The 25,590-nt window shown below is 49.1% G+C and overlaps 11 protein-coding genes across 11 annotated transcripts; 6 read left to right on the top strand and 5 right to left on the bottom strand.

The window, feature by feature from the left end:
• Positions 1-313: 313 nt before the first annotated feature.
• On the top strand, positions 314-1,735 carry AO090701000783 (tryptophan--tRNA ligase WRS1; the record flags this gene model as incomplete). Its single annotated transcript, XM_023237153.1, has 3 exons — positions 314-709; positions 770-782; positions 825-1,735. 3 exons carry the CDS (start codon positions 314-316, stop codon positions 1,733-1,735), a joined length of 1,320 nt encoding a protein of 439 aa, XP_023092285.1.
• Positions 1,736-1,932: 197 nt separating this feature from the next.
• Positions 1,933-3,079, bottom strand: AO090701000782 (uncharacterized protein; the record flags this gene model as incomplete). The annotated part of the gene is made up of 2 exons (XM_023237154.1): positions 1,933-2,858; positions 2,884-3,079. 2 exons carry the CDS (start codon positions 3,077-3,079, stop codon positions 1,933-1,935), a joined length of 1,122 nt encoding a protein of 373 aa, XP_023092284.1.
• A 267-nt stretch (positions 3,080-3,346) lies between these two features.
• Positions 3,347-5,492, top strand: tom70 (putative mitochondrial outer membrane translocase receptor (TOM70); the record flags this gene model as incomplete). The annotated part of the gene is made up of 5 exons (XM_001823522.3): positions 3,347-3,674; positions 3,746-3,822; positions 3,879-4,650; positions 4,715-5,188; positions 5,245-5,492. 5 exons carry the CDS (start codon positions 3,347-3,349, stop codon positions 5,490-5,492), a joined length of 1,899 nt encoding a protein of 632 aa, XP_001823574.1.
• Positions 5,493-6,933: 1,441 nt separating this feature from the next.
• On the top strand, positions 6,934-9,256 carry AO090701000780 (FHA domain protein; the record flags this gene model as incomplete). The annotated part of the gene is made up of 5 exons (XM_023237155.1): positions 6,934-6,949; positions 7,026-7,231; positions 7,314-7,446; positions 7,500-7,551; positions 7,600-9,256. 5 exons carry the CDS (start codon positions 6,934-6,936, stop codon positions 9,254-9,256), a joined length of 2,064 nt encoding a protein of 687 aa, XP_023092283.1.
• Positions 9,257-10,606: 1,350 nt separating this feature from the next.
• On the top strand, positions 10,607-10,997 carry AO090701000779 (uncharacterized protein; the record flags this gene model as incomplete). The annotated part of the gene is made up of 2 exons (XM_023237156.1): positions 10,607-10,696; positions 10,779-10,997. The coding sequence occupies 2 exons, from the start codon at positions 10,607-10,609 to the stop codon at positions 10,995-10,997; spliced, it is 309 nt and encodes a 102-aa protein (XP_023092282.1).
• Positions 10,998-13,757: 2,760 nt separating this feature from the next.
• On the top strand, positions 13,758-14,477 carry AO090701000777 (uncharacterized protein; the record flags this gene model as incomplete). The annotated part of the gene is made up of 1 exon (XM_001823519.3): positions 13,758-14,477. The coding sequence occupies one exon, from the start codon at positions 13,758-13,760 to the stop codon at positions 14,475-14,477; it is 720 nt and encodes a 239-aa protein (XP_001823571.3).
• A 551-nt stretch (positions 14,478-15,028) lies between these two features.
• AO090701000776 (fungal specific transcription factor domain-containing protein) lies at positions 15,029-17,325 on the top strand (the record flags this gene model as incomplete). The annotated part of the gene is made up of 9 exons (XM_023237157.1): positions 15,029-15,044; positions 15,115-15,899; positions 15,954-15,987; positions 16,037-16,148; positions 16,198-16,218; positions 16,270-16,604; positions 16,654-16,828; positions 16,884-17,172; positions 17,230-17,325. The coding sequence occupies 9 exons, from the start codon at positions 15,029-15,031 to the stop codon at positions 17,323-17,325; spliced, it is 1,863 nt and encodes a 620-aa protein (XP_023092281.1).
• Positions 17,326-18,294: 969 nt separating this feature from the next.
• AO090701000774 (putative monooxygenase) lies at positions 18,295-19,388 on the bottom strand (the record flags this gene model as incomplete). Its single annotated transcript, XM_023237158.1, has 3 exons — positions 18,295-18,307; positions 18,365-19,026; positions 19,317-19,388. 3 exons carry the CDS (start codon positions 19,386-19,388, stop codon positions 18,295-18,297), a joined length of 747 nt encoding a protein of 248 aa, XP_023092280.1.
• Positions 19,389-20,289: 901 nt separating this feature from the next.
• On the bottom strand, positions 20,290-21,647 carry AO090701000773 (DUF3500 domain-containing protein; the record flags this gene model as incomplete). The annotated part of the gene is made up of 2 exons (XM_001823516.1): positions 20,290-21,380; positions 21,437-21,647. 2 exons carry the CDS (start codon positions 21,645-21,647, stop codon positions 20,290-20,292), a joined length of 1,302 nt encoding a protein of 433 aa, XP_001823568.1.
• Positions 21,648-22,495: 848 nt separating this feature from the next.
• AO090701000772 (ankyrin repeat domain-containing protein) lies at positions 22,496-23,395 on the bottom strand (the record flags this gene model as incomplete). Its single annotated transcript, XM_023237159.1, has 1 exon — positions 22,496-23,395. One exon carries the CDS (start codon positions 23,393-23,395, stop codon positions 22,496-22,498), a length of 900 nt encoding a protein of 299 aa, XP_023092279.1.
• Positions 23,396-23,614: 219 nt separating this feature from the next.
• AO090701000771 (uncharacterized protein) lies at positions 23,615-25,261 on the bottom strand (the record flags this gene model as incomplete). The annotated part of the gene is made up of 6 exons (XM_023237160.1): positions 23,615-23,618; positions 23,651-24,112; positions 24,268-24,292; positions 24,347-24,520; positions 24,621-24,697; positions 24,747-25,261. 6 exons carry the CDS (start codon positions 25,259-25,261, stop codon positions 23,615-23,617), a joined length of 1,257 nt encoding a protein of 418 aa, XP_023092278.1.
• Between the last annotated feature and the right edge of the window lie 329 nt (positions 25,262-25,590).

Here is a 25,590-nt window from a genome sequence, read left to right on the forward strand (position 1 = left end):
AGAATTTCTGATAGCTTCTAGAGCCATCACGCTAGCCTAATCCGGGACGCGGGGTGCTAACCGTTCGACTTCACGTGATGCAGTACAACAAGCCAATAAGAGGAACAATGGTCGCTTGATAGGATGACTCATCATGTGTCTGCTTGGAGGGGCAGAGATACAAATTATATCGGTGTCAATATTAGCAACGGCGGTGCTATTACAGAGACCTCGGTCTTCAATTCCGTTCTAGCCTTTGGGTACCACAGAGCTGTAGCCAGCAAGTCCTATACACTATACACCCTTTGCATCTTTGCAGACGCAATCTTCGAACATGGCGGACGAACCTGGTCAACCCCCGGCGCTCACGACTTTGAGCCTTGCCGAAAAGGCGCCCGATTCCAAGGCAGTCGGACAGAAGATCACGCCTTTTGACGTCTCTGGTGGAGTTGATGAGTCTGGAAAGCTCTTACCGGTTGACTACGACAAGCTGGTGCGCGAATTCGGTGCCACTCCTATCACACCAGCCTTGCTCGAACGCTTCGAGAAAGTTACCGGCCATCGCCCTCACAGGTTTATGCGCAGAGGAATTGTTTTCAGTCACCGTGAATTAACTACGATTCTGGATCGCTATGAAAAGGGCCAGCCATTCTACCTTTACACTGGACGAGGACCTAGTAGTGACAGCATGCACGTTGGACACACAATCCCCTTCGAATTCACCAAGTATGTATTCTGAATCTGCCAATTACATCGTGCGATTCATAACTAACGAAACTGTACTATATAGATGGCTGCAAGATGTTTTTGATTGCCCATTGGTTATCATGCTTACTGACGACGAGGCATGTTCCGCACATTTCTCCCGGTCGTTCCTCTTGTAATGCTAACTGGCCTCCAGAAATTCATGCATTCGCAAAAGATCGATGTCGAGGACGCAAAGAGATATACCAAGGCGAATGCCATGGATATTATCGCCGTTGGTTTCGATATGAAGAAGACCTTCATCTTCAGCGATTTTGATTTTGTTGGCGGCGCTTTCTACGAGAACATGTGCAGGATGGCCAAGCGCATCACAATCAACTCTATAAAGGGAACTTTCGGGTTTAACGACAGCAACAACATTGGTGAATTCCATTTCTGTGCGACTCAGTCCGCCTCGGCCTTCGCCACCAGTTTCCCGCATATCTTTGGCACGGATAGAAAGAAGGTCTCGTCCATCCCCTGTTTGATCCCTTGCGCAATCGACCAAGATCCTTATTTCCGGCAATGTCGTGAGAACGCCGAAAAGATGAAGTACAAGAAACCGTCGCTGATCCATGCAATCTTCCTACCTGCCCTTCAAGGCCCCGGCTCCAAAATGTCCGCTAGTGTGGACACATCCGCCATTTTCATGAACGATACACCGGCCCGTATTAAGAACAAGATCAACAAGTACGCCTTCTCGGGCGGCCAAGACACTGCTGAACTCCAGCGTCAGCTCGGCGGAAACAGCAAGGTCGATGTTCCTTTCCAGTACCTCACTTTCTTCCTGGAGGATGATGAAGAGCTTGAGCGCATTCGTACTGCATATGAGAAGGGAGAGATGCTCACTGGCGAAATGAAGCAGAGGTGTATTGCTGAGCTTCAAACCTATGTTAAAGGTTTCCAAGAGCGCAGGGCCCAGGTAACCGAGGAGATGCTCAAGGAGTATATGAGTACTCGTCCACTAGAGTGGAAGGGTAACCCCAACCCAATTGTTGTCGAGAAGAAATAAGGCAAGTGGTACTTTCGAGCCACTGCAGTTTTAGACGAATTTGTTTAGAGATGCATTATCCTGCAGCTACACGATCAATGACCACCACACAATGTCCCTTGCACTTCTTCATTTCAGACCATGTAAAGACACTATATGTAGCAATCCCCGAGTAAAATCGGGGCCATACTCAGATTTGAGATGAACGGTTTTATGTATTACCGTGGAGGTGGGACCCTTCCGGGCCCTTTCGGGTCCATCAATACAATCCTACCGGGGATAAAGCCTCTGACACCGTTACTAAGCCAACACTCTTCGCCGTCTACTAAATCAGCCACTGTGACCACCTCCTCCGTGCAAAATCCTTCTGTGAGGGCGTATCGTCTAGTTGTGCCTGCATTGCCACCGCTTAAGAGCGGTGGTGTGACCCATTCAGGTCCGGCGTCTTTGCTCGCGCCATCCTTCTCAGAACTAGGTCTGCGTCGCCTGAAGTACGGGGTTGTGATACTCCCTTCCATGACTTCGCCCTTTGGGTTCACTACAAGCACCTCTGCCTGCTCTTGGGGTGAAAGGATCCCGGACCGATGCCTCGCCGCTGTATAGTCCCCACGCGCAGTAGTCTTATGCATAGTAAAGTCCGAAGGGGTCGTAGGCTCCGAGTCAACATATACACGCCACGTGTCTGGCTGTGACATCTCTTGGGAAGGGTAGAGAAGGTTTAAGGGGTTCATTGATGCTGTCGGATTGGCTTCGACCTTGCACGCTCCGCTGCTGTCAATAACAATACGAAGGCGCCATGATTCCGATTTGTCCGGTATGAACGTGTCTAGAATTTGAGTAAACTGGCCCAAATCTTGCCGTAGAAACTCAATAGCTTTTGTCCAATTGAAGCAGATCGCTGCGTTCAAGAGCCGATCCTGGTGGTAAGGTAGAAGGTAGTACGGGGTTGCTAGAAGACGGGGCTCTGCAGTTCTTCCACCGATCGCACGCGGAATCGAAGGGTCATAACGTAGAGAAGATATGATTTGAAAGGAATCCGAGGAGGCTGTTGAGGGAGTGGACGCCATTGCCATGGGTCTTATTGGTTGATATCCCACGTTAAAAGGGGTGATGTCGGGATTGCAGTGCTCAACAGGCCATGGATCTGGATGAAGTACTTTAGTACTAACCTGGAGCGAACAGCGCACACGACCGATCGTACAGGAATAAAGAGGAAAGCATTGGATACAAATGGACGTGGTAGAATTTCATTCGGTATCGGGCATTGCAGGCTGGTTCCTGGTATTCGCCGTCGACACTGATATTGTGGAGAAAGCAAGGCACTGAGTATCCCTTTGTGGTGGGTGTGATTGGCTTGCGTTGCATGACGAGCTGCCCGGGCGGAAAGCCGCTCCTGCGTCGCCGGACCACCTTCTACGCATAACTTTTCAAGCCGCGCTCCTTCCATCTTTCAACCCCGAAAAAGTAGCCCTTCTGCCGACAGGCTTTCGCCGTGCACCAAGGACCAGTTCGTATTCCCCAATCCATGTATTTTTTTTTTATCCTTATTTACTTCCTTTCGCTAATAGATACCTTGCTAATCGTTGCAGAATTCGATAGGATCGAGGAATACGGGTTCCTAGCCGGGTCATCATGTCGAACGAATCACCACTACCTCAACCGGTGAAGAACGTGGTTGTTGACACTGCTTCTCTTCCCGCATCTTCATCGGCGTCAGTCTGGGATCGTGTCTCGAAATGGGTGTCTGAGAATAAGGCTCTTGTTTATACCATTGCTGGTGTCGCTGTGGTCGTGACCAGTGCAGGTGTTGTCTACTATCTCTCCGACTCGAGCCGGCCGGCTCAAGCTCCTCAGCCTACAGAAAAGAAGAAGAGCAAGAACCAGCGACGCAAGGAGAAGGAAAAGGAGAAGAAGAAAGCCGAAGAGAAAGAGAAGGCCAAGGCTGCTGCTGTTCAGGACGGTATGTCCATATAGATGATCTCCCAGGTTTCCGACCGCTCAGCACCGAGCCTGGAACTAATGATTCCATAGAGAAGAAGAAGGCCGAAGAAGCTCCTGAAGAACTCCCCGAAGTTGACGAAGCTACTGTCGGACAGCTATCGGAAGAGGTGGGTTAATGGCGCCGTGGTGATAAATGAGCGCTGGCGCTGACACTGGACTGTAGACACGAAAAGCCTATGCTGCGAAGCTGAAGGCTGCCGGTAACAAGGCTTACGGCTCTAAGGACTACAACAAGGCGATCGAACTTTACGGAAAAGCTATCCTTTGTAAACCTGACCCTGTCTTCTACTCGAACCGCGCTGCCTGCTACAATGTCCTGTCCGAATGGGAGAAGGTTGTCGAAGACACCACTGCTGCCCTTGCCATGGATAGCGAGTATGTCAAGGCCTTGAACCGGAGAGCTATTGCGTATGAACACCTAGAGAAGTTCAGCGAGGCCCTTCTCGACTTCACTGCCAGCTGCATCATCGACGGCTTCTCCAACGAGGTCAGCCGTGTCGCTCTTGAGAGACTCTTGAAGAAGGTTGCGGAGCAAAAGGGTAAGGCGATCTTGGAAGCTAAGGGAAAGAAGCTCCCTAGCCCGACCTTCGTGTCCAACTACCTTCAGAGCTTCCGTCCCAAGCCCCTCCCAGAGGGCCTCGCTGAATCCGTTGACTTGAGCGAGGATTCTGGCAAGGGCCAGTTGCGCAAGGGTCTGCTCGCAATGGCACTGAAGACCGGTGATGGCTATGACGAGGCTGCCACGGCCTTCGAAAAGGCTCTGGAGCTTGGCGACCTTGGTGAATTCGAAGCCCTTGCCCTCAATTTGAGAGCCACTTTCACTTACCTCGAGGGCAATGCCCAGGCTGCCCTGGCGGACCTCAACAAGAGCGTTGAACTGCAGCCATCTCTGGTTCAGAGCTACATCAAACGTGCTAGTCTGCACCTTGAACTTGGTAAACACCCCTAAATCCCGCAGCACCATTGGTAGTCGTGTCACTTCTAACAGACAGTGAATAGGAAACAAGGATGCCGCTGCGGACGACTTTGAACTCGCTATCTCCCACAACAAGGACGACGCTGATATCTACTACCACCGCGCCCAGCTTCACTTCATCCTCGGCGAATTTGCCGAAGCCGCTAAGGACTACCAGAAGTCCATCGACCTTGACCGTACCTTCATCTACTCTCACATCCAGCTGGGTGTAACACAATACAAGATGGGATCTGTCGCATCCGCCATGGCCACTTTCAGAAGATCCGTGAAGAACTTCGAGGATGTGCCGGATGTCTACAACTACTATGGTGAACTTCTCCTTGACCAGCAGAATTTCTCCGAGGCCATTGAGAAGTTCGATAAGGCCGTGGAGATGGAGAAGCAGAGCAAGCCCATGGGAATTAACGTTCTGCCCCTCATCAACAAGGCGCTCGCTCTGTTCCAGTGGAAGCATGACTTCCAAGAAGCCGAGAATCTGTGCCAGAAAGCTTTGATCAGTAAGTTACCGCTGCTATTATGCGCAAACAAGGATTATAGTCTAACCCCGCTCTAGTTGACCCTGAATGTGACATCGCTGTGGGAACTATGGCACAGCTCCTTCTGCAGCAGGGCAAGGTCTCACAGGCTCTCAAGTACTTCGAAAGGGCCGCGGAGCTGGCTCGTACCGAAGCTGAGATTATCAACGCTATCTCATACGCCGAGGCAACCCGGACACAGCTCGAAGTGCAAGAGAAATACCCTCAGCTCGCTGCACGCCTGCAGACTATGGGTGCTGGCCTCGGTGGCCCCCCGGGTCTGTAAATTGAGACATACTTTCTTTTGTTTTCGCGTTTGAAGTGACCAAGACGTATATGTTGGATTAATAGTGTTTGTCATTTTTCCTTTCCCCCCACTTGCATACCTCAGCTAGAACGAACAGGCGATGGCTCATGTCTGGCCATGATCCTTTTGTTTCTAGTCTCTTCTGATACATCTAGGGTGCCGGAGCCTTTCATCTGCGCATGTACTTACTAGCTTTGCTTCCCCTTCTTTTCCCTGGTCCCCATATACTTTCTCGGTCCCCTTGTTCGGGTAATACAAGGGAGGTCACTTTCATATTTGTTCTTTTTCCCCCCCCCTCTTACTTATACTTCACTTCCTTTTGAATGCAGCACCGGGCTTTTTTTGTGTAGGAAGAATGGCAGAGATGAGCAGGAAATTGCAGTGAAGGCATGTGCGGTGCCTGAGGCGTCATGTTTAACTGGGAAGACGGGAAAAAATCATGTATCATAGCCAATGGAAGAGTTGGAAGGGTGTCAAATCAGACCTACCGTATCTGCCTAAACAGTAAGGAATTTCAAAAAGGGAGTCGAGATTCGGAATTTCATTCATGGTTCTGAGAGGGTGAATCTGATGCTTTTGCAACCGTGGGCGAATAATACTCGGGGCAGGGGTTCATTATATACTACGGTGTAATGGATACTGGTTGCAGCCTAAGGGACGAAACTAACACTAAACAACTCATGATATGGTCATGGGGTGTCCACCTGACGGGGCAGGCGGAAACCCCACTCTTCCGCCTATCAGTGCTTTGCGTATCAGCGTCATCATTTGAAACTCCATCTTGATACCAACTCATCCGTCCCTAAGGATTTCCTTTCCTCTTGTTGAGTCACTCCAGTTGCGAAGATCTGTCTTACATTTGGACTCTCTTCTGTGGATTACTGTCGGCTGACCCGGAAGCTGTGCTCCTTTCTCGCCTCTTCTTCGCCTCGTATCGCTCTTATACCCACCTACATAGTACTAGTAGCGTCAATCATATCATCTAACTACTGCCTGATCTACGAGAGTTGGGGTTACCAGCTTTCCACCTATTAACGAGCAGTTCTGTTTGAGTCATTTTCCCGATGCGTGCACTTGCTACGTAGCAGGATAGCATAAGCCAGTGGTTGTCGTGTTTCACTGCCTGACAGCGACCGTCCCTTACACTCAGGCTGACCTGGTTGCATAAGGTACGCATTCCTTTCCCCTTTCCTGCCCCTCCTCTCACCTCCACCATCCACAGAGCGTGTCTTGCTTTACTACCAGCAACATCCTCGACACCCCACAGCTTTTAAATAGCCGGTGGATGTTTTGGTACTACTTGTTGTACCGACTACTAAGGACTCGCGTTGTAGTTTGCGTCGGGAATATTTGGCTTCCTTAATACTGGCTTTGGCTATACCTTGTTTCCCTGGAACGGATTTGTGCTGAACAAGCCAAGATGCCTGGCACAAAGGGTATGTGAATCTTCCTTCAACTCTAGTCAACTATAGCTAGTGAATCTTGCCTGGCTTATACCACTCTACATCCTAGCCATCGTCACCCTTTACCCGCTTAACGTATCGGACGTCCTTCCATATCGTTCCTTGACATTCACGTCGGACTACGATCATATCGAGGTTGGCCGCGCCTCGAAACGTGAGAGGAAGAACCTCATCCCTACCAACCATAATGGACTGTTTGACTCTCGCGTGATGTCACGGAATCATGCAACGTTGCGTGTATGTTTAAACAACAAGGTACGCTAGCGGAGTGTCTCTAATAGGACCTATTATTTCCTCGCATCCATCCTGTGGACTATACTGATACCTATGGCTTTAGACAGTCTATCTCAGTGACGGCAACTCTATGCACGGCACCTGGGTGAACGGGGAAAAGATACGCGCTGGCGAGGACACTATTGTTAGGAGCGGCGATGAGGTGGTTTTTGGAACAGAGGTTGTTCGTGGCCATGGTGAGTCTTTTGTTCAAGTAGAGTTCAGAGGATTTCCTGACCTGGTTTCAAAGAGACTTTTCCTCCACTTAAAGTTCGCTGTGAACACCAGTGGATAGATTCTGGGTATGCTACACGCGTACAACTGATGTTGGATACACTAACAGCGTACAGTGACGAGGTTGTGTTGGATGTCAGCAACAACCACCAACCAAAGCGGGCAACTAATACGTTCTGCGTTCCCGACGATGACGACGATTATGGCAATGAAGTGATTTACGATTCAATCCCAGCCCCAGTAGTGACGGCTGTTGAAAGTAGCTCTGAGTCAGCAGACTCAGATCCTGGCTTGGATTCGGACGACGACTCAGTCATGGAGATTTCCTCCCCAATTACTTCCCCGCCTAAAGGTGGTGACATCGTCGGATCACAGCAAAGTCCGATTGATATCGACAGAGAGCAAGCTGAACAGCCTCTTGCAACCCCAAGAATGACTCCACCCTCAGCTGTTGATGTCGCAGAGGAGACCAGCAACAAGGTTCAAGAACAAACCTCCTATATTCTTCATAACCCGGAAAGTACAATAGTTCTGGATTCTGGAGAACAGTCAGTTGCCGAACCTAGTGACTGGGAGAGTGAAGATGACGACCAACCTGGTTCCATGGATGACTCAATGTCCGAGTCACAGTCGGCATATGATGAGGAAGAATCTGACCCCGAGAGGTTTTCCGTGAGATTAAGCTCTGCTCCATACATGGATATCAGTCAGGGCATACAAGAAGACACGGCTTGTGGTGATTATGATACTTCGAGTAGGGAGTTTTATTCGAAAGGCAAGGAAGCAGAAGGACGCACGCCGGATCTTACCCGTCAGACCGCGGCCAGCTGCGGAATTGGTATGCCTCTCTTTGACACTACCTCTCGGAGTCTCAATGAACCGAGTACGTCTTGGCCGGTTACTGCCAGAGATGACGCGAATCCCAGCCTCCCTTTACATCCGAGTGGAAAATTATTCGATCACTCACTGGCCGGGTTCAATTGCACTGCCTTCACACAGGCAATGGAGCCTTGGCAAGCACACCCTGCTGACGGATCAGCCTATCCTTTTTCAGATCACTGTAGCCCACGCCCTCCTTATAAAGATGGTCCGTTTGTCAACTCACTATCCCAGTTTGTTGAGAGTAATAATCGAGATGACGCTATAATCCCTGCCGCTACCGCTCCTGGTAACGAAAACATGCAGAGCCGATCTACCGATATTGAGATCCGTGGAACGGAGGCGGGCGGCGACATCAATCCGAGTAATGTTGGTGTGCAATCCTCATCCCTTCCAGAGAAAACCCGTGCGCCAGAATGCGATACCTTTGCCTCATCCCATAATAATGTTGATCCAACATCGTCAAAGGCTACGGCCATCCCTAGGCAGGGGCTCAAGAGGAAAGCAATGGATGCGGAGATCAATTCCCAGGATGATGATAGCGTCGTTATTCAGGATACTTACCCCTGTACTGAGAACAATCGCTCAGTGGATGAGAGACCTACAGAGGAAGAGGATGATTCATGTTTTCCTGATGCCCAGCCACAAATCACTGTACCCGAACTGGGAAACGTACCATCACAGCTCACCGAATTACCTGCCACACACGCTTCTCAAAAGCCCGATAGCCATTGCCTTTCTATCCCAGACAACGGGAGACCGTCGAAGCGGTTGAAGACAACGGCAACAGCAAATCTCAAGAGTCATGCTGCTACTGCTGCCCTAGGCGCAATTGTTGGTGCAGTCGGTACTATTGCTATCCTTGCCTCGCTCCCTGCGGATTACTTTGCTTAGAAATCCAGCTGGTTGCTTTTGATACGAGTTGGATCTCGTCTTGGCCATTGCATGACTTTTACGATTATTATGCACTATCATTCAATTAGGAGTTACCTTCGTTCATGAGTTTAATGATTGGGAATGTCGTCTTGCTATTAGGTATTATCGTTCGGGGTTAGGGTCAGGAGAATTGCAGGCTGGTGCATTCGTCTATATGATATTTTGACATGTTTCTCGGTTAGGCCAATAATAGCAATCAATTCAGTACCTTGCATGAGATCTATAACTTTCGAAGGTTAAACGCACCGTACCTTTGGCCGAGCTTCACCGGTGGTGAAGTAGCCTTCGCCTTCCAGGGTTGGTCCTTTCAGGACCGACTTTTGCTTATCGGTAGCCGAGCATGCGTAGTCGCGATGCACTGGGCTGATTAAATGCGTACAGGAACCGGTCGTTTCAAATACCGCTCATTGTGCCAGCATCGAACCTTCTTTTTTCTCCGGTCTTCGGCAAGGTATTGTTTTGGATTAACGGTGTTCGGCCCTTGTTGAGTCAGCTGATAACTATGATGATTGGTGTGCTCCTTGAGTGTCTGTCGTGCTTCGCTTTCGTGGTGTGTCAAGTGCTTTCCAGGGTTCATGCTCGAACCATCAACGGCGATGTCCTTTCCTGAGTGAACCGATTCCAGTTCCACTGTACGACCAGTCACTTTTACTCTGTATTTCGGGATACCATTCAGCCGCAGCTTAAGTGGCAGGTAACTCGGAGGTACATACACAGAGCGCAGGATGGTGCACGCTTCGGGCCAGTTCCAGATTGCATACGCGCGTGATTTGTAGGCCCGGCTACTTGCATATATTTAGCCTCGTACACGCATGATATTCTACCCTTTTTAGATTTTGTTTGGCATTCCTCGTCATCAAGCCACACATGTTTGGCTGTCCAACGAACGCAATAAATCGAGCAACCGGTCCTGTTTCTATGGTGTCCGAGCTCCCAAACACTAGGCAGCATGTGGTTGTTTTCATATTTTCTTTTTTTCCCTGCGAGAACCGGATCTTGAATTTCAAATAGCAGTCAAATCCCGTCTTCAAGAGGGTAAAGCCCCACGCAGACGACTGCAAGGTGACGAAGTCTTATCACCCTGCATCGTACAGGTAATCCGAGGACAGCCTCCTCGACGGGCCCTGTTTCATCATATTCCCAGGAACACCCTTTTACATGTGACCAATAAACGATCACAGGCCATTCTGGTACCAAGCTTCATGGGCCTGATTGGCCTGAGTAATGATCCTTTCTCGCCGGAGCGTACAAGTCTACACCAAATGACTGAACCGTTGTGGAGCACCGCATCAAGTCTTTCCGGCTTCTATGCTAGGCGGCAGCGTCCAGCAGATGAGACATTCATATCTAGATAGAGCGCGGGAAACTCGGCGCCGAGGAAAACACCATGAGGCTAACGTATGTTGGTGTTGTGCTCTAGTTTCGGAGCAGTTCATATTTTCGGTTCAATTATCCGATTTTGTGACTATTACTCGGATAGGAGTCGATTGAAGAGGATTCTTATGATACTGCCCTTTTCTTTTTCTGTCTTTCTCATTCTTTGATCTCGATCTCTAGTCCAATCGGAGGTAGTACTTCCTCCGACATTGCAGCCCCAGCCGTTGATCTTTCTGTCACAGCACGACTGGGAATGGGGCGCGACTGCATTGCGTGGTTCTGCATTGGCAGTAGCCAAACGTATCACTCCTTGGTGATCTGAAGGATTTTCTGATTCCTCCCCAAGGAAGCAGAGATATGCAGTTCTACTCTAAGGGCCTTGCCGTCTTACTGACTGATGGTCCACCAATAATTGTTCAACCTTGCGCAATGATCAAATTCTGCAAATGCTGAGTATGCACGATTGATTACATCCACCATAGGCACCATATGTTATTGCTAACACATACTGATTATTCGTCCAGTGTTCCCACTGCGTCTATGGTTTTCGGTTGTTGTTTAAACATCCCTAAACCGAGGGTGATTTCAAGGCTGCACGCCCTCCTGCACAGATGCGTGCGCGGGTAGCAGTGAACTGGACACTTAAAAGCGACGTACCAGCTGATTTGAAGCGGTCAGTATGTATGTACATGGGTATGTATCTACTCAACCACTTTGCAAGTTGAGTGACACAACGCTGTGTGGCTGCCATGCCTCTAGTTTTAATTCCCGTCATCTACACCCCACCTTCTATTGTCATCGGCGCTTGTCAGCGCCGGTCGTCGTTTCTTTTCTTTGTTGCTATTTGAGGATTGATAATGTCAATATCATGTTCGCTGTGCCGCATTTATCCCGACCCGCCCTAGGCGCAGCTCGCAGGCACGCCCTCGGTCCGGTTGATAATGTTCGGAATAACAACTATGGTTCTGACCCGGCTTAATGGATCAAGGATGCCTCAAACCTTCCACAGTCCGACATGGCTCAAAGGACCTGTTGGGTGTAGTCAATCTTTGCTTACTTGCTGCATTTTAAGCAGATTATGCAGCCATTTGATGACCCTTGACCATGCCGCATTGCCCGTATTCGTGTCATTGATATGGGTAGGATACCGACTTTACCGAAAAGCAACATCCTCGATCACTGGAATCGATGTCCTGCTGATCCATTCTAAGTATCCTCCGACAAGAGGATGTTGGACAACGATTCAATATTGCCAATGCGGATTCCACCAGCGTCCATTGACTCGAAGCTCAGTAGGACAATCTCCCTGGCATAGTGCCACGGTTCCAATATAGAGGATAAATAGTACTCGCTCCGTGCAAGGAGCAGCCTGGCTTCGCTGCTGGCATTATCCTTCTGCATTCCCGCTTCTGCCTTTAGCCTTGGCTTTTTATGAAATGCATATGCCGATAATCTCGATGCAAAAATATACCTATCTGTCGGAAGAAGCGGTTCAAAAGAGTATTTAAGTATGGGTTCTTCCACCGAATCGGTCATCGTCAATGCCATCCAAATAACTTGTCCACCCTGACTTTTTCTCTTGCTTCTTGGTCGAAAATTACACCACCATCCTGTCTACACATGGCCCACCTGGCACGTTCAACACTCCACCTTGATCCAGAACACATATCATGTACAGGCGGAGGTCGAATAGCCCTGACATGCAGAAGTTGCGCTGGAAACCCTCGAAGGTTTGCTTCCCTGTTTGTACCCAAACTTCTGATGTTGGCTTAAGGTTTTCCAGAGTTATGGATTGTAGTAGCTGCCAGGGGCTGGGCTTTAACACATTCGTCTGTGCTCACTGCAACCCCGAGGCAGCGGCAGGGACAGTCCGAAGTGCCGTCTCCTCGCTCCATCATTCTACCCCCGAATCGTCACAGCCCAATTCTCCCACGTCGCTGAGCAGAAGCTCCTCTCGGTCAATGTCTTCGCAGAATAGCGGACATCAGAGATAAATTTGGGACAGTTGGGAGTTGGCAATATTCATTCTACAACTGGAAGAGTGTGTAGTGGACTGCGGCCTGGCGCTGCTCATATGTGCCTTGGGGCCGAGGGCTCAATCCTTGCTTTCTGCCTACTGTTGGTTGTTGCAGGTGAACAGGAGTATTAGGGGAATGCCGGTCATGGGGGCAGCATCTTAACTTCCACATATTCTGTGAATATGTGTCTTCTTTCGTTTCATTTCATATCCTTCTCCGTTCCCTCCCAGTTTTATCTCTTCTTTTTGCGTATATTTACTCACAACGCTCATGTATGCTCCTGTCTTCCAATCCTGGCAGATTGAGAACAATTGATGGCAATAAGAATACAAGGTTGCGTCATGTTAGGTTTCCCCAACTTCATTCCAAATTCTGACTGATGCACTACCGCTTCCAAGCCTTATTCTAGGCTTTGGTTACTTACTTACGGGAATGGAGAAAGTGGAGTAGAACATGTCAACATACGAAATGTCGCACGCCTGACAGAATCGGATATTCCGGTCGTTTGGTTCGCGGCTTCTCCGAGTTCGGGGAACATGCGGGTGGGCCAGTTATGACGAATCCCCTCAAGGATCTACAAGTACATAAGGTCGATCATTGTGAAAACCCCTTTTCGCGACCTGGAAGCCTTAGATTTTTAAACACTCCGCAACTGATTTCAGAACTTCCATATCATCCTACTATGGCTATCTCATGGACGAAACTCCCCCCTCCCTCGCGGGTTCCCTACGCAATCCCTCAACTGGAGGGGGAGCGTATCACAATTCCTGGCAGTAAGGGAGTATTTCGTATCCTGGCGTCTTCAAAGCAGACAAATGGCTTGATGGCTGTTTTCCAAAGTGGCGCGGTGCTGTCCGATGCCCCGGGATTCCATTACCACAACCACGCCCACGACGTTTTCTTAGTTGCGAAAGGCTATCTGAAATTATGGAATGGAGATAAATGTCGCATCATGGGACCAGGTGACTTTGCATATGTGCCGCCGGTACTTCACTTCCGCATGTTTTGCATGGAGAGAGAAGCAGGATCTGACACATCGCTAGACAGTCATTCATAATCCCGAAATGTTAGGTCCGCATACAGAAATCTACGGCCTGATCACTCCCGGTGACTGGGTTGATTTCTTCCGACACGTCTCCGAGCCCTACGAAGGCCTACTTGTACCTGAGAGTGACGACCGTGATTTAAAGTCCTTGTTGATACCCAAGGTTATGGCTGCGAAGGAAAAGTTTGATGTTGTATTCCAACCAAACTATCAACCCCCAGATGTAGGAGACTGGAAAAAAGATGATGAACGTCTTCCGGACTCCTCGCAGCCGTTCTACCTACGTGCCAACACCGGCCCAAGGTGGATGCTGGGAGGTGTTATGTCTCGGCCATTTATCACAACGACCCAAAGTAACGGGGTGTGCGCAATTTCAAGCATTGAATCATCCTGTGAATATGGTCCTTCACTACTATCAAAAAATATGACGTTCTACGACGTGGATCACTGCTTGTGTATTCAAGAGGGAACCCTAGTCGTCCGTCTAAAGGACTTAGCGGATGCCGTCTTCCGTGAAGGTGAAACGGTCGTCATTCCAGCAGGTCAGACATTCGCCCTAGCTTTCGACAGCAGATACGTGCGTGTCTGGTCTTTCACCGATGGCAATGGTATTGAGAGTCTGGTGCACCGGTTGGGGAAGCCATTTGAAGGCGTTGTTCTGCCTGATCGGGAGTTAGAGTGGGATTCGGCCCACGTCGAATCTGTTGCAAAGGAGCTGAATGTAGATATCTCCTTGTAATAGTTATCGTATGCTTCGTTTCGCTAGACAATACCCCGAATTTAATATATATTACTCAAGCAGATTAAAAAGTTTAGCTAAAATAGTGTTCAAGTTCCCCGCGGGGTGCCCCGCGGGGCCGTCATGTGACGGCTAGGCAGGTCGGCAGTTGAGTTGGTGTTCGGCAATTCCGGCCACTTTTTGTCGCGTCGCATACTCTCTGTACGCTGCGCCTTCCCAGATGCACATCCCAGCATCATCACCCCATACATACATACAATATATCTTAATATGACGGATATGACTATAGATGGATGATGCAACGTCAGACGCAGCGATCGTCATCAATTCGTACCACAGTGGATGATTCTGGTCCACCTCGGGCGAAGCGGCCCCGTGCTGCTCAAGCCTGCGACAGATGCAGACTAAAGAAATACAAATGCGATGAATCATACCCTTGCTCACACTGTAAGAGTAAGTCGTTCGTCTGACATCTACTCAGCGAATAGATCTGACCTGCACAGAAAGCGGCATCAATTGCGTATATCAAGGGAATTACCGACAGCGTGAAAATGACCGCTCAGCCAGGTGAGTTACGATTTTTGGTGTGCTGTTGTAATGACTCTGATGGCGTTTATTAGTTATGTTTCCGACTTAGAGAAGAAAGTAGACGAGCTTTCCGCAAAGCTCCGGGTGGCTGAATCTGAAATTGCTTCCCAACGCTCTCCACAGTCTCAGAGAGAAGCGACAGCCCCTGAAACCAGGCAGATGCCCCATTCCATAATAGAAGCGACCCCGTGTTCCATGCCTCGGCATGGCTCGACCCCAAGAGAAGAGATACCGCTGTCATACGACAATCATGATGAGGCCGGGGACTCTGTGGAGGATGAGATCAGCGAGCTTAATCACCATACCAACGGCATCGAGTTTCACGGGAGCACATCGTCTACTGCATTGATAGGCCATCTTCAAAAAAGACACGAGCCCAGACGAACTCAAGAGCGACATAGTCTCGCTGGTGTGCCAGAGTACTCTATAGTCTCGACTCTGCATAATTCAAGTTTCTCGCCTTCATACACGGCTGGTCCGGCGCAACCCGCGGCACTTCATGAACACAACTACTACTTTGAGCAGGCTCATGCATTTATGAACGGATATTTCGAGAACATCCATTTTATTCATCCTCTGATTGACAAAGAGGACTTTTGCCTGCGAGCCCACGATCTGTGGTTCAACCGAACTACACAACCAGAACCAAGTTTTGTCGCACTGTATCTGAGCATTCTCTCATTTGGCGCCTTGGTTCGTGTTTGGGATGAGGAGCGACTTGGAGGATTGACGCGTTTTGAGTGGAGCCGGAAGTTGTTCGGCGAAGCCCAAGTCTACCTGAACTATCTGCAGTTTTCGAATAATCTGGACACAGTCCAGTGCTTGTACCTCATGGTATGCATAGTCTATATCTATTCACACACACATCATTTGGCTAACAGTGGTTAGGCTAAAATCTGCCAAAATGAGCTAAATCCGAATTGTCAGTCATCCTATCCTTGCGGTGATATCGTATTGCTAATGTCTAGTAGTGGCTTATATGTACTTGGGTCTTGCTATACGCACATGTCTAGCTGCTGGTTTCAACAGAGAAGTGCGTAACTCCACAGAGCAACGGGCGGGTTGGATCTCAAAAACTTGGTGGTAGGTGCACCTTTAATTACTCAGTATCACCAGTGCTAATTGTCTACAGGGGCCTATTCTCTCTGGAAATGTGAGTTCTTTCCGAAGTTGTAAATCGCTGTGATGTATACTTATGAGGCAGTGAGATGAGCTTTTCAGTTGGCCGTCCTGATACTCTAGGCATGGATGAATACCACAATCGAGCTCTTCCGGAAAGAGACGATTCCGAATATGCCATCATACCATGGATGGTTGACTTTGCACAAATGATCCGCAAGGTGTCCGTGCAAATCTACCATTCTCGAATTACCTTGCAGGATAAATTGCAGGTTGCGCTGCAAATTGAGGCTGAGTTGGACAGATGGATGTTGAGACTCCCGGAGAGAATTAAGCCAGATATCCTGAGACAAGGAGCATCTGGCGGTGCACTGCGAGACCCAAAGTGGGCTCGCCGGCAACGGTTAGTCTTAGGCATTCGTAAGTCCTCCACCGTTAACACTACAAAACTGTCGACTGATCCAGATAGGCTATTATAACGTCAAGATGCTCCTGTTCCGCCCATTTCTCAGTCACTTTACACGCAAATTAAGACACCCACCGATCGAACTGGAACAGACCATCGGGAAGTGTCTTGACGCTGCGATGAAAACAATTGAAGTCATCTACGATATCTACCGGATTCATACGTTCTTCCGGTGCTGGTATGTTCAGCCCTGATATTCTGGAATTTCCTTCCATTCTAATCTGATCTGATAGGTGGTATAACACAACATACGTGATGTTCGCCACATCAACCCTGTTACTCCCCATGATCAAGCTTGGCATGTGCCCTGAAACTATCCCACTGCGACGATCCGTGGAGATGGCGCTGGAAATATTGGAAGCAATGGAAGAGTCAGTTGTGGCACGGAAGTCCGTGGATCTTATCAAGCGGTATCTCAGGGAATTTAGCTTGTCGGACGCTCAATCAAGTATGGTGAACATTGAGGGAAGCGTTCCAGCATATGCAGCGGAGAGTCCTAGTCAGGGTACATTTGACATACCGGTATGTGACCTACATTTCACTCTTTAAGGCGCTCAGAACCTAACTGTAACGTGGTAGGAATGGGCTCACGGCTTTGGATTCCCGGATTGTTCATTCGAAGGAATCGCCCGGCTCTTCGATGATATAGGAGGACTGCCTATGTTGGACAATTGATTGTACTATATGCGATTTTAGAACTCGTAGCTACCTATGTTGCTTTGTACACACGCCATCTCAAACAACTCGTACATTCATCTACTACCCAATCTCACCATGCCAGAACTCCTATAGACCCAACACATCAAATTGACTGTACATACACACATTCATCAAAGTAAAAAAGAAACAGATCTAAAGATTCGCCTTCTTCTTCGAAAACAACTCCGGGTTCCGCCCAACAGCCTTCTCCACCTCTTGCAGCGCATCATACCCATACAACCAAGGTTGCACCTCAGGACACGTCCTACACACATCCACATCAGCACTTAACCCACAACCACAACACTCAAAGAAAGAGGGGGAAAGAAACTCACCATCGACTAGGAAATGCCCCCTTAATCTCCTTCCCCAACTGCGACAAGAAAATCTCATCTCTCTTCTCCTGCTCGGGTCCATTGTGCATGTGGAAATCGTTTCTCTACGGTGATCTGTTAGTTTACTTTTCCATAAACCAAGTAAAGACAGAAACAGATAAGACAGGGCAGGAGAGAGACATAGACATTACCTGTTTAAACGTCTCTTTAACAATCGCCTCCCCTCTCGACTTCCTCAAACTCTCGTATAGGCGGAGAATCTTGGGGAGTTGTGATTTACTCTTCATGTGGCCCAGGAGGCCGCCGAGTACGGCACCGTCCTCGAGGGAGGAGTTTGCGCCTTGGGCTAGGTAGGGGAGCATTGGGTGGCAGGAGTCGCCGCTAGGGTTCCTTAGTTAGAATTGCTGGGGGAGTGGGATAAAGAAAACGGGGGAGGGGAGAGCGTACATGAAGACGAGGTTGGATTTGTCGTTAATCCAGGATTCCATTTCGCCGTCTGTATCATGCGTCAGCAACCACCCATGAAGGGAAAGGCGAGGAAACGAAAGACATACGATGCATCAGCTTCCACTTATCGACCGTGTCGACATAACCAAGGAACTGGTTCAACCTAGACGCGCCATCTGTGAGTTTCATCATCTCAACAAGACGAAAAAAAAAAAAGAGAGGAGGAAACATACACAGGATCCCACCCCTCAAAAAGCGCCCTCATCTCCTCCACACTGCCCTCCTGTCTCGACACCCCAGGGGGCAAATTATCCGGAACAAGAAGCACAATATTAAACATGTTCCCTCCACGCAACGAATAAGCTACCGCATGCGCGCCCGGCCCAACCCAAAAATGACACTCCGGGTTCTCAACCCAAGCCCTCAGTTTCGGATCCGTGATCTCCTCCGCCCTGAGCACAATCCGATACGCCAAATCCCCCGTCGGCAAGGGATCGTCCTTCTTCCCCTCGAAACATTCCCGACATTTCGACCACAGCCCGTCCGCCGCGACAATGAGGTCCCCACTGTAGGTCTTCCCGGAGAGCGTGTAGACCGTGGTGGAGTCGAAATCGAGGCGGTCAACGCGCTCGTTGAGGTGGAATTTCACGCCGAGGTCTTGGGCGCGGGCGAAGAGCGCTTGTTGGAGGTCGACGCGGTGGAGGTCGATGAAGGGGGCTTGGTATTTCGAGCGGATGTTGGTGTGGAATTGGTCTTCGTGGGCGAGGACTTGGCCGGTGTATTTGTGGACGGTTAGGGCTGTTGGTTCGGCGGCGGATTTCCAGAGTGATGAGGGAAGGCGCCAGTGGTGGAAGAGACGGGAAGCGTTGGGGGTGATTTGGAGGCCTGCGCCGACCTGGGTTACTATTCATTAGCTCGGAGATTTTATATCCGGGGTTATTATTTATGGGGAGTGGATCTGGGCGCGTGGCGTATATGTATGTGGATGTACCTCGGCGAGTTCCTTTGCTTGCTCAATCACTTCGACTGTATGGCCGGATGTAGCGCAGGATATCGCTGTCGCGAGACCGCTGAGGCCTGCGCCGACTATGATGATGTGGAGTTGGGCGTCTTCTGGGATCTTTTCATTATGTTAGTTTGTTTCCCCGCCTTGTTTAACCGGAAGACGTGACCTGATGAACTTACCATGGCTGTTTCCTCCCTGCGCGACTTTCCTCCCGATAACCTAGTCAAAAGACGAAAGATGTAGTCAAACATTGAGATACGTTGGTCACTGGAAATGTCAAATTGAATTGCACATAACAATCAACGCAAGGGGGCAGATGAAGCTCAAATACGAACAACTCGGCATCCAATCAGACGATTTGATCGTGAAGGCATTACCGGGGTCGGAATTGCCGACATTATCGGATATTCCACAGCTGGGCAGATCCTGGCGGCTATCTTGGATCTTATTAGTTGACTTTTGATTGGGCCAGACAAGGGGATCCTATGCCAGGTTGATATGGGGCCCCGGGGTAATTTGGAGCTGCTCACTAGGGCCTGGTCTGAGCTTTGGGGTTACATGGGTAGCTTATCAAATTTATGTGGTGGGATCGGGACGTGGTTGGATGCTATAGTTTGGGTTTGGATGTTATATTGCACGGAGGGGTTTTCTTTACTTGATACACAATTTTGGGGGTTTTTGTCAAGATATTGATATTTAATTGTACTCTCATCTCCTCCTCGAGAGTCCTAGTTTTAGGTATAGCAAATGCTTCGTAGCTATGTGGTTGTTTCGTAAGAGAACTATCTCATAGCATCTGTTATTTAGATCCGAGCCCTATCAGTAGACATAGGCAAAGTCCGAGCCCCTCGGCAGATCCGAGCAATACGTCTACAGTCGTGATTCCCACTATGGCTCTCGACAGTGGTAACCATCGATGGTACGTTCTTGTGGCGAATTCTCCACAGCAATGCATGGGGAGACCACTCCTGGGGTGGATCTGCGTTACGCTACGCTCGGGTATATCGGCATTTACGTAGAGTGGGCCAGCCGGCCAGATGGAAGTCAAGACCCAAACACATCATGGACGCTTCATTTGGCACGGTCTAATATCTCATATGCTCACTATATACATCTATCGCATAACATCATCTAATATCAGCGTCTGCTCGCCTAAAGAGCCGACTTCTCCCACTTAATGTCCTCCCCCACTATCCCCTCCACAGCAGGAATCAACGGCCGCAGGGCATATCCGTAGTCACCCCCATTAGGCGTGCGCAGCAGAGTGTGGATGTGGAACTTCTTCGGCTCTTCATTGTTCAAGAAGACGCTGGAGTGATGATCAAACTCAACGAGGATCACGGGGCTCTGAATCCGATAATAAAACGGATCCTCATCACCAAAACCACCAATCCAGGAGAAATACGTCTCCGACTCGAATTGCCGGATGTGATCCAGTTTCATCTTCCGGGATCGCTCGGGGAGGTAAAGTAGATACTGTTCCAAGATACCGTAGAGCAATTTCTTCTGCTCCTCGTTGAGCGATGAAGCGAGGATGCCCTCGTACGGAACCTCTCGGTTATCCCGATACGCACCACACACATGCCGCTGGTCATCCTTGTTCCAGCGACCAGGTGGCATTGCGGGGTCATGCATCTCGGCATACACGCGAGCCTCCCGCTGGAGATCTGGACTGAGTGACTGCATAAGTCGGAGACCGAGTTCCTCCTCGACCTGCATAATGCGGGTGCCTGCATACGGACCGGAGTCGATCTCATTGGGCTCTGCGCCTGTGAACCACGGCGAGGCGACGATCTGGCCCTTATACAAGAACACGTTCAGACAGAGATGGTGGCCGTAGAATGACCAACCCCACGGTCTGGTGGTAGAGGGACGTCCGAACAGGACGAAGTTGTAGGAGAACTCGTTCATCACCTTTGGTGATTCGACGAGCTCGCCTAGGAAGTGGTTGATGCGCATGGCTTTGATGGCTTTGTCATAGCCTTCTGGTGACAACGTGGCCTTGAGCACGTTGAGAATTGCGTCGCGGGTTTCGGTGTTGACTTCGTCGAGACGGAGACCTTTGTGGCTGAGGAGGAATTCGGGGTTTGACCATGTGCGCCATTCGGGGGAGTCGATGTGATATGAGAGTGCTTGGCGTTGTTTGTTGTCTACTATGGAGAGTAGCGATTCAACTGCGCTTACGATTTTGCCGATGGGAATGTCTTCATCTTGTAATGTGAATAGTCCAGGTCGGACATTTCCTGATCGGATATTAGCAATAGCACAGCAATTGTGGAAAAGAATACATCTATCATACCATCAGTCGTGACACCCTTGAAAGGCTCCTGCAACAAATCCAACCAGTGCATGTACAGCGCATGCAACCATGGTGGGTTGTGAATTGTCTTAAAATCATGGGCATATTCATGCGCATCTTGAGTGCGCATTACCTGGAACCGTTTCAAGCTCAGGTCGGGGAGATACTGGCGGTACTCGCCCGTAGGCTTGTCTGATGGTGCGCGCGTCATGTTGGATAGCAATTGAAGTAGTCGTGACTGATTGAAGAAAATTGGAGAAGAGGAGGGGCGCTACGTTTTAAATGCAGCTTATCTATACTTTGATTTTCACTTCCCCATATCGGATGATCCCCCGTGGCGTTCTCCCCACACTTTCCCCACAGCGCACCTGTGGAGAGCGGAAAACTCCTTATCCGTCGGCCGTCGATTCCATTTTAAGGCTGCTACGGATTCCTAATTCCTGGGGGTGGACTTGTGGGGTGATGTTGCTGGGGCTTACGCATATTATGGTGAAGGCACCCCGGCAGTTCTACCGATTTACGTATCATGCTATATCCATCTTGTGTTTTACGTCAATTTTCTTCCTTAGTATTTCTCCGAGTCCCGTCTTTAATAGTCTGAAGCACTTTCTCATAATATACAGTCATAATTGCAGGTTGGTGTCCTTCCTGAAACTTACACAACGCTACGTGGTTGCCTTCAGAACGAAGCATTATGAATCTTGCGATATCCTTGTAAGCAAGTTACGACAGCTAGAAGGGGGTGATTAAAATTCAAGCGCTTCATACAAGCATCATCATTACGCATATCAGAGGCGTTGAGTATTCTTTTCTATCTTTCTTCCTCATGCCACGGGAGTCGCACTTCGTGACCCGACATTCTATCTAGCCCATATCTACCCAGACGCTAATAAAATAGACCACCTAACACACAGGCATGAAGCAATGAATGGCTCCCTTACACAGATTTCAAAAGCTTACTCCGACTGACCAGCGGTCAGCTGGTGGTTCGATCAACACCGCGCATACCGATCTCTCGGGAGGCCTTGGCAGTGTACATTGAATTGCCTTCTAATTTAGTCACTCTTCATGACCCTCAGAGTCGCTGTACTCGTTACCTGCCTGCTGCTCATTCCTTGACACGACTACTTTGGAATGTCCCAGATGAGCCTGAGCACCAGATGCCAATAGAAGCGTTTCAACCTCGCGGTGACCTTTCCTCTTTGCCCACCCGAGACTTGTTATTCCATGGCAATCTTTCAAGTTCGGATCTGCACCTGCTTCAAGTAGCATCTTGACCACTGCGAGCTGGCCTCTGTATGACGCGACTGTAAGGGCAGTAGCATCGTGACGGCCACCAGGGGAGTCCAAATTGATGCCGCTTTTGATAAGCCTTTCCACGACGAGCGTCATTCCAAATGAAGCCGCATAGTACAATGGCTCTGTTGACCAAGCTTCTTCGGTAGCAGCCTCAGGGATCAGGACCTGGACCCAGGACCTAAAGTTACCGCCACTGTGTAGAGCACATGTTGCAAAGAAATCCATTATCTCGTCCAATTCAGAGTTCCCGAGCACGAAACCAGCAGGGGCCTGTAAGCCACAATACTGTCCCCAGGTCATAGAGGCATAGTTTAACAGTGGGAACTCCTTCAGACGCCTTCTAAGGGAATGTCGGCTTCGGCATGGCTTCTGGAATGCATCAAACATCAAATATGTCAAGCATTTCTGGAAGATGCATCGTGTAGCCTCGATCTCCTGCAAGCTGTAGTATGCGGCTGGGCCTTGTCTGATAGCGTCGGATGTAAGGAATGCTTTGACCGATGCGTGGGCTAATGTTATAATCGAAGTCACTTCATCATACGCTACTAGTCCTTGACATATCTTTAGGATGACTGTAGGGGAATATAGCCTGCATTCGTCGTCAAGGAATTTGTCTCCCTTGACGATGACCACCGCTTCGCTCAATGCCGATAGCGTCATTGGTTGCCGGCTAAATGTAAGCCAGAGAAGTACATCTCTTGCGAGTTCGCGGTTATAAGGGGGAATTTGTCCGAGAATTACTTCGTACGTTCCATTCAAGCTTTCTGGCAATGTCGAGAGTGCCTTGCGGACATCTCGACCAGTTGCTTGGGCGCTGAGCAGATCAATTTGACATTGAACGTATCGGAACCTACGTGGATGGTTAACTCAAGATGTAACTTATCTGCATAAAGAGATTCTGTCGGCTGTACTTACATTCCGTTAGCCTTGGTTATAAGTACGGAAGTTATATCTCTTTTGGTGTGTGGTGGGAGATAACGAAGGCTTGGACGTGTCTCCAACTGCGCGTTTACGAAGTCCTGAATGTCGTTCTGGTTTGAAGATGGTTTCATTTGTGCCCTCAGGAGGTCATCCTTGCTCAGTGTCACTGAAGCTGCGGTGCTGGTAACCATCACATGTATCTGATATTCAGATTCTGCGAGGGTCAGCAATGTGCTTAGAATGTCTTCACACTCATCGCTCTCATTAACAGCATCGACAAAGATATACAACCGTTTTAGCTCACGCGCATGGCTGCGAAGTATCTGGAGAAGTGTATTCGGAGAAGGAAGTGACTTCTTCCTAAAATCAGGCTCCAGTACGTCAAGGGTTTGAGGAAAGCGATCGGAAAGCTGCGCGAGTAGAGCACCGAGAACATGAATCAGCTTCTGGGAAGCACTGAGCTGAAATGAGCAGTACGTGAATAGTGCTAAGCTATAGTCCGTGCTTTGGGTGGCCTTCCTCGCTTCTTCTATAGCAGTCGAACTGCAACCAGTACTCGTTAAAGACTGTATGAAAATTTATGATGGCTTTATTCCAAGAGTCGAACTTACCAGAGGACCGTTTTCCCAGACCCAGCTGAGTGAATTATTAGGACGTAGATTTAATGAGCATCGAGAATCCAAAGCTTACATTTACCCTCAAGATAGAGCAATCGAGACTCCTCCTGCCCCCGAAACCATCGTTGAAAAGGACCATCGATAAACCAAGATCCAGTGCCAGCCTGGCATACAGACCGTGCCTTGCGATGACTTACTTCCACGTCAAACGGACATATCCATTCCCTTATCTTCTGACGCAGGTCCTCTATGACAGACGCTGTTAGATAGTGCTCGGAGAATCGGAAAAGAGACGACAATCCTAAGACCGAGAATGTATAAGAATGGACATCTCCGTGGTATCTCACTTTGACTATCTTGTCTCATCAGGGTTCCCAAGTCCGTCAAGTAATTTATTGACGATAGGACCTCCTTGTCCATTGCCCTGATGATATAATCAGCTTCAATCCTCAATATGAAATGGAGACACATACGAGTTCTCATTCACCATAACCAAGATAAAATAACTTTTGAGCCGCTCAAGCTGGACAATGCTATCTTGAAGCTTTTCTTTCTTCCCTGGCCATCCTAACTGCTTGATGAATGACTTTCCTTTTATGTGTCTTTTCATCAAGTCGTCAAGGATATCTTTCAAGACGCCGTTCGCGCTGAGCAAGGCGTGCCGAAACGATTCTGACGAAATCGCTTGTGCTGACTTGGGATCCTGTATGTCCAGAGGACCTTGTTTTTCTCTGCTCATTTGCTCCAGAACTGCTTTCAGAGCGAAAAGCTCGCCGAATAATTCTCGAATCTCATTGTCGGCATTCTGAACCTCCTTGCAATATCTATACACCTGGCCAGCGGTTTCTATAACTTGAAGAATCAACCCGGTTATAGCGAGGGGGTCCGCCATTCCGATGGTTGAAGTCTGCCCGGTCACACCTGTCTGTTCGCAAACTAGGCTTACTGCTTCTTGTGTGGTCTCTAGTGCAGATTTGAATGCGATCATGGAGGGGTTTCGGATATTTGAATGTTGAGAAGTCGTCGCGAAAAGTTGCCAACTGCACACAGATCACCCCAAAGACAACCGGGTGCTGATTGAAAAATCTGCTGAAGCGATCAGAGAACTGAATTGCTTATGCGGGGCAAGAGTGATCAGTTTTAGGCCCCGTTCTGATTGGTGTTTGTAGAGATATACTAGTAAATAAGCCCGCATTGGAGGCGCACAGCCTTACCGCCCATACGAGAATTGAAGACTTTGTGCCTATCGCATGATACCCACGGCTTATAACGCAAAATGTACGAATTGGCTGAGCCACAATCGCCATGGTATTGAAA

The sequence above is a fragment of the Aspergillus oryzae genome, chromosome 5, assembly GCF_000184455.2.
Source record: "Aspergillus oryzae RIB40 DNA, chromosome 5".
Taxonomy (NCBI): domain Eukaryota; kingdom Fungi; phylum Ascomycota; class Eurotiomycetes; order Eurotiales; family Aspergillaceae; genus Aspergillus; species Aspergillus oryzae.